The sequence below is a fragment of the Apteryx rowi genome, unplaced genomic scaffold, assembly GCF_003343035.1.
Source record: "Apteryx rowi isolate R43461 unplaced genomic scaffold, aptRow1 scaffold_0, whole genome shotgun sequence".
Taxonomy (NCBI): Eukaryota; Metazoa; Chordata; class Aves; order Apterygiformes; family Apterygidae; genus Apteryx; species Apteryx rowi.
The window spans coordinates 8,416,322-8,428,594 of NW_020447195.1; the positions used below are offsets into that span (position 1 = coordinate 8,416,322).

At 37.8% G+C, this 12,273-nt stretch overlaps 1 protein-coding gene across 4 annotated transcripts in view; it reads left to right on the forward strand.

Moving 5' to 3' along the window:
• OSBPL2 (oxysterol binding protein like 2) overlaps window positions 1–12,273 on the forward strand; it is a 42,958-nt gene that overhangs the window by 9,578 nt on the left and 21,107 nt on the right. For 3 of the 4 annotated variants that reach the window (XM_026079807.1, XM_026080062.1, XM_026079893.1), the window contains one exon: window positions 5,915–6,079. In XM_026079807.1, the coding sequence (XP_025935592.1) occupies window positions 6,043–6,079 (37 nt within the window). In that variant the 5' untranslated portion in view covers window positions 5,915–6,042. Of the gene's footprint in view, window positions 1–3,340; window positions 3,488–5,914; window positions 6,080–12,273 lie in introns of those variants that run through there. The other variant, XM_026079973.1, reaches the window with a different exon arrangement.

Consider the following 12,273-nt stretch of genomic DNA (forward strand, 5'->3'; position numbering starts at 1 on the left):
CCCCCCCCAAGAGGGGAAACGGGCTACTAGTCAGGTTTTCAAGTTGTCTTACAGGACTTTTTTCTTTCCTCTTGAAAGAGAGTAAGGCCCTTATCTTGGTTTTCTGTTTTTGTCTATTGGCTTTTATATTACCATCCTCGTACAGCTCAGTTTCTTTCTGTGGTAAATTTAAGGCACTTGGATTCTTAGACAAAGCATGAATGTCATCCAACTGCAGTGCACTTCTAGGATCCCAGGCTACAGCTTGTTCCAGTGGCAAATGTGAATGAAGTCAGTGAGAGTCCATGGAGGCTTTCAGCCTGCCTATAAAAACCAAGGGCCTTTCTCGTAGTGAAGATAGAACACATAGTAGTTTATTACATGTAAAAATGCATGTAAAAAATAGACTAAATTCTGTTTCTGCAGCTTAATGACTGTTTTTACACCCCTGATGATAACAGTTTTTCATGTCTTCCTATGTTTTTGCTTCCAGCAGCAAGATAAGGAGATTTTTAAAATTGCCTTTTAAAGAGCAAATGAGCTTTAGCTTTTAATTTGTAAACTTCTGCAACTGCCTTTTAGATTGTCTMTCACTTGGGGCTTTCAAAAAAAACCCGCTCATGGTAAATTGAGTACTGCTGTGCCTTGGCAAAACATCCTAATGCCCTTTAAGAGGAGGAATGTCCATGGTTATCAAAGTCATGCAGGAATGTGCTAACCTTTTCTGATAAATCGTGAGGATTTGAAGGAGTTTTAATGGAGTAACTTGCTTTTGGTCAGCTGTACTTGTGCAGCACTGATGACGCCTTTTAACAATGAAAGTGTGAAACAGACTTTGTGCACAAATGACTTGTAGTTAGTGTTATATTTCAGTCCCTCATGGTTCAGATTGTTGGGTTACTTGCTTGGGACCAACCTGGAATTCTTATTTCAGTGTTGGTATTAGCGTTTCTAAGTTGTGTTATAGGACAGTGTAATATCTTGTTTGACCTGTTGGTGGGTGGTTTTACAATGTCACTAAGGTGCAAAGCTTATTTGAGAGGAACAGAAATGGTAGTCCTTTGATTAGAAGCTATGAAAAGCTCTTGCAAGTTTTTGGCTTCCCATGCTATGCTTAGCTTAACTCTTGCTAGTCTGTTTTTGTATATTGTAGGTATTTGCAGGCAAATAGGTAAAATGACTAGGAAAAACTAGCACCTACCAAAATAATTTCTTCTTAAAATTTTGCTTCAGGAAATTATGTTAAACTGTCTTCTGTTAATTGCTTTGCACCTGCTTCAAATGTAATTGCAAAGAGTAGAATTGTTTTGTGAATGATCTTGACAACTTAGTGCAGAGAATTTCTCGGAGCAAAATATAATAGTTTACAGTTCAGATTTACTAACCAATAATAAAGTTGTAGTGTTGTGATGGGCATGATAGCTTTTTTTTATTTGCTTTATCTGTTTTTTGGTTTGAGCTTTAAAAAWATCATCTCTCCTGAGGGGAAATCAGTCTATTACAAACATAAAAATAAATGTGGCAATTTTTATGTGTGCACACAAAATGCAAATAAAAATTAGTATATACCAATCCATAGCCTTAAAATATGAGGAAAGATATGAGCTTTGTGATTTGTCTTATAAACCATGAAACTTGGGCTGTTTGTGGTCAGGAGAAATTAAATCACAAGTTTCCAATTCTCTTAAGAATTCTCTGCTTGCAGCTTTTCCTATTATTTATAAAATAATTTATTTACAGTCTCTCTTTAGCTATGAATTGGCAACAGACAGTTGGGCCTCAATCCCCAGACCAAACCATCTTTCTGGGTATCTGTGCTGTAAGTATTCAGGCCCAGCCTGTTAGCACTGGGTTTTAAAGTGAAGCCCAGTAAGCTAATTTTCACCTGTAAACCAGCAAACGCCTTTGGCTAAAGTAGTGTTCTCCAACCTTAGTTTCCAAAGAGCAAGTGAAGTCCTAAGGAGAAAAATGGTTGTGGTATGTACATAGTGTTCAGTAGGAATATAAGAAAATACCTAAATATACTTTATATTTCAGCTACACTGTAGGGCTAAAAGATGTGAGCATGATACAATGTTTATGCTTTATGAGAGATTTTCCAGGATGGGAATTGATCCTAGGCTTGGAGCTTTCTTATGCAGGAGTATCGTGTCCCTTCCTTGAACACGTCTATGGTAATTTTGATAGAGAAAGCTGTAAACTGCAGTTGCTAGTGTGTAAGTGAATTCTTCTTCATATATGATGGAAGTGTAGGGGGAAAGGCAGATTACAAATGTTGAATATGAAGCAAACAGGATGTTTTTGTCTTCTGACATTTCAGCTTAGTTTGAGGTAACTTTTTGTTGTTGCTTTTAATAAGAAAAAAGTACTTTATTGTGGCCTTTTGGCTCAGGAAAGCCAAATACTGCTATCAGTTCTGATGCATGCAAATTCATGTTATTTCTGCTAAATAAAGAGTTGAATTTAAAAGATGTGTACAAGTGTTAAGCTATTCCCAGGTTGCTTTGAGAAAGTTGATTACAGTCAGCTATTCTGACTAGTTTTCCCATCACGATGTTGTGTGACTCTGGTGCAAAATATGTTACTTTATCATTTTTTAAATCCCCCTAGCCCCTTAAGAGAATGCTGTGGCTATTTTTTAAAGTGACTTCCATGAATATTTTGTTCTTTGTTTAGGTAATAGCTACAAATCTTGTTTATAATTTACAGGGATATGACTGAACTTTCATTTTCAAATAGCCAGGAGCTTAAAGTGTAGTGTGAGGTGCATATCATGAAGAGAACTTATTAATAGCATAACTCTTACTTTCAGTTAAATAAAGCCTTTCATGCCAGTTACTTCAACTGTATTTGGTGAACGTTTTTTATAGGAGAGCTTCACTGTCTTTGTAGTGGAATTGTGTGCTATATAATACAGTTCCAATTTGCAAGTCCTTTTGTAATGCAATGCTTATCATGAGGAGGAGGGAGAAGAGAAATTGTCATTCATCTATATGACCTTGTTTACTATAAGGTTCTTAAAAATTGTCATTTATCCTATTATCATTGCTAAGTCACAATTCTTATGCCTGAGTGCCTTCTRTGGAAGACGATAACATACTGGAGTTCTTGTTATCAAGGATCTGTAAAGCTTGCAAGCTGATATGTAACGTGGTTGTGTTTGGCTAGGCAACCTGAAGAAGTGTGCTTTTTGCATTTGAACTGAATAAGGGTGGGTTTTAAACTAGCTTGTGTGCATTTTTTTTGTAATGTGTTGCAGGTAGCTGTCGCTGTCCCAGACCAGAATCTCACCCTGTGAGCTGTATGCAACAATAAGAGAATCCTGCTGCAAGAGCTTAAATAAAAAATAAAGATGAAACAAAAACAGAAATGCAAGAAAACACTAAAAAAATGRGAGAATTGTAGTGCTGATCTTGAGAGCTGCATATTGTGCATATACAAGCTTCCTTCTGGAAATATTTGCTGCAATTTTGCTAGAAGGATGCAATATTTGTGGACAGATAAAATGGTGAATGTCTTGCATCTCCCAGGATATAGTTTCTTGGAGAGATAAAGAAGCCCTCTAATGTAACTCCTTTTTTGGAAAGCCCGTGAAGCCATCTTAGTATGGTGATAATGGCTTTTTGGTGAACAGTTGTACTGAGATGTTGAGTTCCTGTTTTCTGTAGCAACTGTTTTCTTAGGATTCTTCCCCCATCCCCAAGTTAAGTTAAAAGGTTTATGTAGCTGCTTCCTCAAGGACAGATTTTTTCACAAGAATAGGATATAATTGGAGACCTTTGTAAGTGGTACTTGCAGATACATTGCTGGTGTGGCTGAAAAGCCTGGAGAAACTCTTAAGACTGTCAGCTGCTTTGGTATGAGTGAGCATTTCTTACAAAGCCAAGGACTAGCTTCCGCTAGGCTAGATAACACAATGATAGCTACGCTGATTTGTACTTACAGTACAGATTTCAGTATTTAATTTTTTGGTARTGAATTATGGCTGGAAAGTTCGTTAATGTAAACAGGCATTTAGAACACCATAATTCCATCTACTGTTGTTTTGAGATGGAGTGTAACGTCCAGTTTAGTTGATCCAGAAATCTTAGCTAGCTACTACTTTTGAACCAGTTATTGGTTAAGAGGGTTTCTGTCTTTCTCTGGTTCTGTAGCAGCATGATTCCTGGTCACCTGAACTGCCTGTATCTTTCTGAAGTGAAGCTGCTACTCCTTTGCCTTCTGCAAGCAGAACATCTGCAGATAATCTTTCACTGAAAGTCTTCGGGTATACGTGCTTCTGACTTGTTAGTATTTTGAGCTGTTGCATCCTTCCCTAGGAGAATGTGATACTTTGACATATCTGAATCAGAAACTTGTTGCTGATAAGCAAGAAGGTTGAGGAAGGTTTAAAGGTCTGTCACTGTAGAACAGCACAGGAAAAAGAGAAGGAAACTGTCATTCAGCTGAGCAATTGCAACAGTAGTGTAGTAACAGTCAAGAGAAGCAGCTGCATATAGTTTTGTCCTTAATGGCCTTGTAAATAAGAAATTACTGAAGATTTTTGTGGAAGCTCAGATACTAACAGTGGTGCAGAGACAGATACAAAATCCTATGATGGCAAGTAAAATAGGGAGTTCCTGAGGGAAAAGTCCTGAGAGAGCAAGTGACAAACTGAACTACCTGGCCTTGACAGACATAATGAATGTAGTGTTTGTCTTGAAGTGTTAACTTAGATGAGCTGTAAAATAGATAAACTATTTTAGCTCTTCCTTCTGAATGAAGAATTGGAAGGACTGTATGTGTATGAGGTATTAAAATAGTTTTCTTTCTGGGCAATGAGTTAAAAAGACTTGAAATAGAAGGGGAATCATGCAATTTGATTTCTTGCAGAGAGGAAGAGAAGGAAGTGGCTTCAAGTGTGGCAAGCTGAGACTAGGAATAGAGTGCACTTCTGTCTTTGTTTCTGTTAATTGGAATGGAAATGTGCAAGTTATAATTACTCTGGAAACACTCTACTGTCAAAAAAGCAGTGGGATCGTCAAGGATCATAAAAATTGAGACTGACAGATTTAGGTTGTTTTGGAGGTGATATTGATAGCATGCTGTGCTTTCATTTAACACTGTACTTGGCTGGTCATTGGTACCCGGTGAACATTTGTAAGGGTGGAAACTAAATTTTCTGATTCTTCTGCTTTGACTAAAATTGGGCGAAATAAACATGTTTAGATTACACCATTGCCAACCATCTGGAATAAATCTAATTTATCCTGTGCATAAAGCAGAGCTGGAATGCTTCATAAATGTGTAACTTATTTGCAGTGTGTGTGGCTTTACTGAGAAAAAGTATTTTCTTTTCTTACACCCTCTCTCTAGAGGGAAAAATCTCCAGTTGTTTCTTCAAGAGTTCATAGCAGTAGTCTGACAAAACTTCTGTAATGGTCTGACCAGATTTCAATAGATACTGATGGCGTGGTGTAGAATGAGTCCCAATCTTTCTGTAGTAGTGAGATTTTTGGGATATAATGCTCTCTTGCCTGTTCCCAGGTTTCTGTGTTAAGGATGCTGTAAGGTTTACCCTGCTTCTGAAGAGGGAAAAGTTTTACTTTGCTAATTGTCCTTTTCCTTGTTCTGTTTTCTGCTTCTTCTAGCTCTCCATGCCTGTATTGCTTGCATGAAATTTAACTTACAGTATACAAAGTATATTTAACAATAATGTGTATGATGTATTTATTTACACACAGAGAACAAGTGTGACCTAATACATCATTTTTTCTTGTGGGAGGTAGTATCAACTTCAGAATTACTTTGGTTTAAAGACTATTTACCATGAATACAAGAGTCCAAGTGTGCAGGCTTTCTTTAGTCATGGGAAGAAATGGGAAAATTAATGTCAAGTGTGTGTGTGTAAGAAATGTGGAAGGTGCTGATTCTTTTTCCCCGTCTTGTCAAATAGATCATCTGAAACAGCTTGGCATTTGCAAACGAAGATCTTGAGAGCACACAAATACTTAATTTTTAAATCAAGCTCAACGATGCATTAGAAGAAGCTGGATTGGCTGTACAGAGATTTCATGCTGAAGGATGAACAGTGAAGAAGAGTTTTATGATGCCGTTACGGGTAAGTGATGGGCACAGCGCTGAAAAAAACTACAGACTGCATTGTGTTTGTGCTGAGGGGATAGGAATCTATTCCTGTTCAGAATAAATAAGAAACTAAAGGTCATAGCTGCGACCTTTAGTAAAACCTTTTTTTTTTTTTTTTTTCAGAAGAAGGAAGAAATATAATTCCAGTTCAGTGGGTTTTTTTGTTTGTTTTTAAACACTTGTTGCTGGCTATCACTGTTATCACTGTTAGCACGATTAATCTTTTAGCATCAATGTCTTGCTTTCATTTTCGGTAAAATGTAGGCTATTTAACAGGAGCTCAAGAAGTGATGCTGTTAAAACACTTTGAAAGGTGAAACATCTTCCATAGATGTTCGTTGTTGTTATTTTTATTTATTTATTTATTTATTTTAATGGAAAACTTATCCCAAAGAACTGAAGTAGTAAAAGTTTCCTAGTCAAAAACAAATTGTTATGAAAGTATGCTTTCAAGATAGGGAGCCAAAAATCTTTGCCATCTAGTGTTGTCTATAGAGAAGCAAACATGAATCACTTCACGCTTGAACAGCATATCAAATAGTACTTTTCTTTGAACTGATAAGGACAAATGGTTAGTTATAAGAGCCTTACATAGTTTTAGTGGTGAAATGAAATGCTTAAACTATTTTAATAAAAAATCCTTTCAAAAATTCGAAACAGCTTAAAATTCCTCCACTTAAATGTCTCCTTAGAAATTCTGTAATAGAGGCGAAATGAGAAATGCTGGCAATAGTGCATGCAGAGTCCTTAACTTAGAAACAAACAAATGGAAGGAGAATAATGGGAAGCATTAAAATTGAGGGAATAAAAGTAGTATGGCAGATACAAGTGGGTAAGGTGGACTTAGAGATGGTTGGTTTGAGGTTCCTCTGAGGAGTAAATCGAGAGGGGCAGGTGAAACAATTTGACTTACATCATGGTGTATATGACTTCTCAAAAGTACGCCAGTGAGAGGAAAAGGAGATTTGGGTTGCATTCATGTTAGCTAGTGGTGACACGCTTGTGCTCCACATTCCTCTGTAAAATCCAAATAGTGGTACTGTTAAAACCTTGAAAACTGCATGGATTTTTCTAGTACATTTTTGGTAATCATTTGAATCCAAGAGCTCAGGACCACACCCATGAATGAACTAGAAATTACTCCACTTAAAAAGGTGAACAGAAATACGTATCTAAGTTTAAGGTCAGAGTCTTACAGCCTTGATGATGTTGATGCATTCCTTTTGTCTCTCGCTGTAGAAATGCACAGCCCTCAGTCTGAGTCATCTGTATTTGAACAGTCAGTTCTTCTCCTCGCCTTCTAGTTCCCCTTTCCCCAACCCCAAAAGGTTGATCCTTCCTGCAAGCTCAAGGATTCTGAGCTACTGTGAGCAARATGCTCATGTGCCGTACAGTTTTTGCTAGCTCCAGTTGGAAGCAGAATGTTGTCTCAATTCTGAGAGCATTCCTTGCTCCATCCTAATTTTATCCTCTCACAAGGAGGAATATGATGGGAAGAGAGAATATCCTAAGCAAAAGAAGATGTCTTGATGTGTCTTGTCCTGTGCCTTGATGTGCTCTCARCACAGCTCTCTTCTGGTTGAGAGTGGTCAACAGCACTTCAGGAACTAGACATGACTAAATTTTTTTGCCCTTATACAGGCATACCTCGGAGGTGTTGCGGGTTCGGTTCCAGATCACYACCATAAAGCAAATATCGCAATAAAGCGAGTCACAGATTTTTTTGGTTTCCCAGTGCATATAAAAGTTATGTTTACACTATACTGTAGTCCATTAAGTGTGAAATAGCGTTATGTCTAAAAAAAAAAAAGTACAAAATGTGACACAGAGACATGAAGTGAGCACATACTGTTGGAAAAATGGCGCTGATAGACGTGCTCGATGCAGGGTTGCCACAAACCTTCAGTTTGTTTTTAAAAAAGGCAATATCTGCAAAGCACAATAAAACAAGGTGGGCCTGTATCTCTTGCCCTGGAGGTGTTTTGTTTAAGTGGAGTGCTAAGCTTCAAATAATGTGTTTAAAATTCTTTCTCCCTCAGGACTGTCTTTAAAGGCAGATGCTTGCTGTCTTCCTCCAGCTAGATACTTTAGAAGATGCTGACAGTTTGATGAATTACTTACACAAACCAAGTAGAGTCTAGAATTAGTTTTTCTTAGCTGTGTCTTCTCCAAGTCATACATAAATGTGATGTGAAGTAGAACTGTGAATAAGTCTTTCTGCACTGATATCCCCCATCTGTTGGTGCCTGTAGTAATTCTTTTCTCCTGTTAACCATATGGACTGTGTGTCTTTTACACAGTGCCTTGCCTGGTTCTTTAGATTCCAGTGGATCCTGATTGTGCCTATTCTCTTCGTTTTTGGATGGTCTGGACATTCTAGAGGTAGACCCAGTATTCCCAGGAGACGAAGTTCAGAATCTAGGGCCTTTCTGCGCCAAGGTGAACATATAGGTTCCACAGTGAAAACTTCAGGATTTGGGCTTCCAATTTTTGATTAAAAATGAAATGCCCTTGGCAGAATCTTCAGTCTGTTCTTTCCAAGGATACTGTCCTTCCTGCAGGTCAGATCAACAGAAGTCACCTTTAGACATGTGCTTGTTTTGCTCTAAAATTCTGGTTGGGATGCAGCTACCACATTCTCCACCCATTCTCCAACTGTCTTAGCTCCATGTTGAGATGAAAACAGTGTGCACACAGTACTCTTCTGCTCTCACTCCCTTAGAGTCCTGTGTCCTGGTTTCCAAAGAGGGAGCTGCGACATGTTCCCACAGGTTCCCTGGTGTTAGTAATTGATGTGCCGTGGTTTGTGCCCTTTCAAATAGCAAAGCAGGTGTACAAGACTGGATCTAGGTTGTTGGGCAGCTGAACTCCGTGGGAAATTATGCTTTAGAATTCTGCAGAAGTCTTAGCAGCAGACGAAGTAGGATGCTCTCCAATTTAAAGAATGAGTTCACTCCTTCAGGCAGCCAGAAGTTTTCTGTAGTTACTACTTGATGACATCCACTTCTAGGACATGAATCTGTCCTAAGGAGACTTGCTTTATGTCAGGATGGATTTCATCTCCTTGTTATTTTTTCTGCTTCTGACATTGTCCCTGTCACATCCAAAAGACAAGCTCACATGGTGGAATTGCATGCTGTGTGCTTGGGAAACATCCTCCTGGCAGATGATTTTACCCTGACCGGATGATGATTACACTTGTAAACATGCAGGATGGACTSTGTTATATAGGTGATGAATCTTTTGCTTGAGCTTGTGAATGGTGACCAGTTTCCATGGAGAGAAGTTTCTTTGCATTCAGAGGTTATTACCTTTGCTGATTAGTTGGACATATGACATCTTACTTCATGAATGAATACATACCTTGGGAATCTTTTGGAAAATCTTAGCTGTAGTGTCCATTGATTGTTGACAGCACAACATCTGCTGTGTTCACAAATACAGTCTTTTCTGAGACTAGGTCAGGTAAACTTGTAAATTCTTAGAATTCAAAATTTTCAAAATATTATGCAAGACAGGGAGCACATAGCTTTGATCAATTCCTTCTGGTCTGTGTCACCCTGGGTTTATTAATCTTGTTGTGGACTTGTTAGAGGCTGCGTGCCATCCGGTTCTGCTGTGTTAGAACTGTATCTTTTATTTAATTCTGTCAGATATCTGTTCGCCAAAGTACTTTGTGAAAGGATCGCCCCAGAACAGCAAAATGCTTGGCTAAYTAGCAGGATAATTTCCTGTTTTTCAAAAATAATATTGTTTTGATTTTTTGATTATTAACCTGCAGTTCCATGGAATCTCCTGTCTGTGTCCATGAGGTTAATCTGGCCTGGTGTATCTGTGAATGTGTTGCTCTTCTGGTTCCTACTGCTCTATGATTGTTCACTGTAATCTATTTCTTCCTCTTGGGGAGGAAGAAGTGAGGCATCAGCTGCCAAATTCATATATTTTCATAATGTTTGGATCTGACTGAATCGGGAGATTCTGCCGTGGGGTTTAAGTAATGCAAATCTTGTGAAAGGTCAGCCTGCCTCCTATTGGAAATAGCTTGATACAGCTACATGTTGTGATGACGGACTTTATTGAAAAGTGGAGAATGTAACCTCTGGCAAAGAAAAAAATTACCTCATTTTACTTGTGATCTACATTTCCTGCATACAGATCCCTAATCTTCGTTCCCATTCTAGGTCTGTAGGTTTTTGGTACTATGCTATTTTGATTCCCTTTCTGTTTTGAGTGACAAGGTTTAACTAGTATTTAAGGAAGTTGCTGACTGTATGAAAGGGGCGGTCTTGTGTCTTTATATATGACTCAGAATATTGTGCCTCCTTGTTGCCTCGTAGGTGGATGTATAACATAGTCTGAGTGGACTTTTCATTTGCAGGATGGGGAAGAAGAAGACTATGAAAACTAGAGTTACTGGCAAGTCATTTTTCTTTAAGCTCTTGAAATAGATTGATGTTGGCACCCAACTTAAATATGTGTTCTGTGAATGACTTTGAAAACTTAAGGCTTTTTAAAAGCTTTCGCTTCCTCCTTAACACAGATAAGTTGGGACTTTTGATTTAGCTAATTGTTAACACTGTGTCTTTCAGTGTGTGGTTCCCCTGCCTTTTAAATCCCCATTTTTGTCCTTATTCCCAGGGGTTTTTCACTACAAAATCTGGCCTGTAAATAGAACTTACCTACTCGGTTCTAAGAGTTCAAGGCTTTAATGACAGCTGGAGAAATTTTTTTGTAACTTAGAAAAACTGCAACAAAACATTTCATTAGGTTTTTCTTCTGGATTGRTACTTCCTCTGTGAAGAATATCCTCTGGATAGTTTTTTGTAGAACTATAATGCTTTGCATTTTTTTGACAAGCAACTTTTATAACTTACTCAATTGGCTTGTAGTAGACAAGCCAGCTGTTACTTAAAGGTGGATGTCACAGCTGTTGAAAGACAAGTGATTACACAGCTGTGTACCCTAATAAAAAAAAAGGAAACGAAAAAATGAATATAACTAGGTAAAGATGTGCTCTAATGAAGAGGACTGACACTTCTGATATGTCCTTTTGTTCTGGAGCAGGGTTTTAATTTTTGTTGCTTGTACACTGAAGACAAATTTGTTAGAACCAGTATTTGTGTAGTCATCAATGACATTGTTGTCCATTTACACATGCACACGCACTCCCCTTCCTCTCCCCTCCAGTCTGAATTCCTATTGTGATGTGCAGGGATGGGGCAAAACACTTGTGAATCATGGAGAAAAATAAAGAATAGTATAGATAAAGACCATGGCTACTTCATAGAATTTGCTGGGTTCTAGGTACAGTGTAAAGGCTGTAATTCCAGTGATGTTTTTCATAACCCTTCCCCTATAAGCCAGTTGACTTTTCCTTTTATGAAATTTTCCTTTTGCATTTAGGTGCGTTTACCTCTTTGAAGTGCCTGTTAATGTTATGCTATGTGTGTTTTATCAGCTTTCTGGGTGAGGGCACATGTACTTGAAAGCTCATCTGTTTTTTCCCCACTTCATCAGTTAGACTAATAAGTTATGTTGTTATGTGATACAGTACTTGCCTTTTCCATCTCCTTGTACCTTAACAGGTACCAAAAAAAGCTACTATATAATTAGAAATGCCATTTTTAAATAATGAATATTCTTTTGTTGTGGGTTGACTGAAGATAGGCATATGTTTTTTTTTTAAGACAGGTGTTTCAGGGTAGTCTTCATTTTAATGACCTGAGCATATGTAACTATCATACTTTCCAATTAAGTACTAAGACCTGCTAAGGTGTGGTTATTGCTGTGTAATTATATGCTTGTGACATCAAAATGTAGGAGAGAGATTAATACATTACATCACCCTTTATACCTGCTATTTACCAAATAAGATAATATCAATGATACTTCCTTCTGCAGTTTTGAAGGTTATCGTTATGGTATTTATACCTGCTGAAAATGCAGCTTTTTCATTCTGAATGAATGCCTTAGAATTGCTCTAATAAAATATAAGTGCTATATTGGGGATACTTTTTATTATGCTAATACTTGTGTGAAATGTGTGTCTTTTTACTTAGGCTTTAGTTTCTCCTAAAACAGATTGGAGAAGCTTTTACAAAAATGGTTTCAAAGTAGCTCTGCTGGCTACAGAATTAGAAATGAAGTTTGCTTTGCTATGTGTGTGTG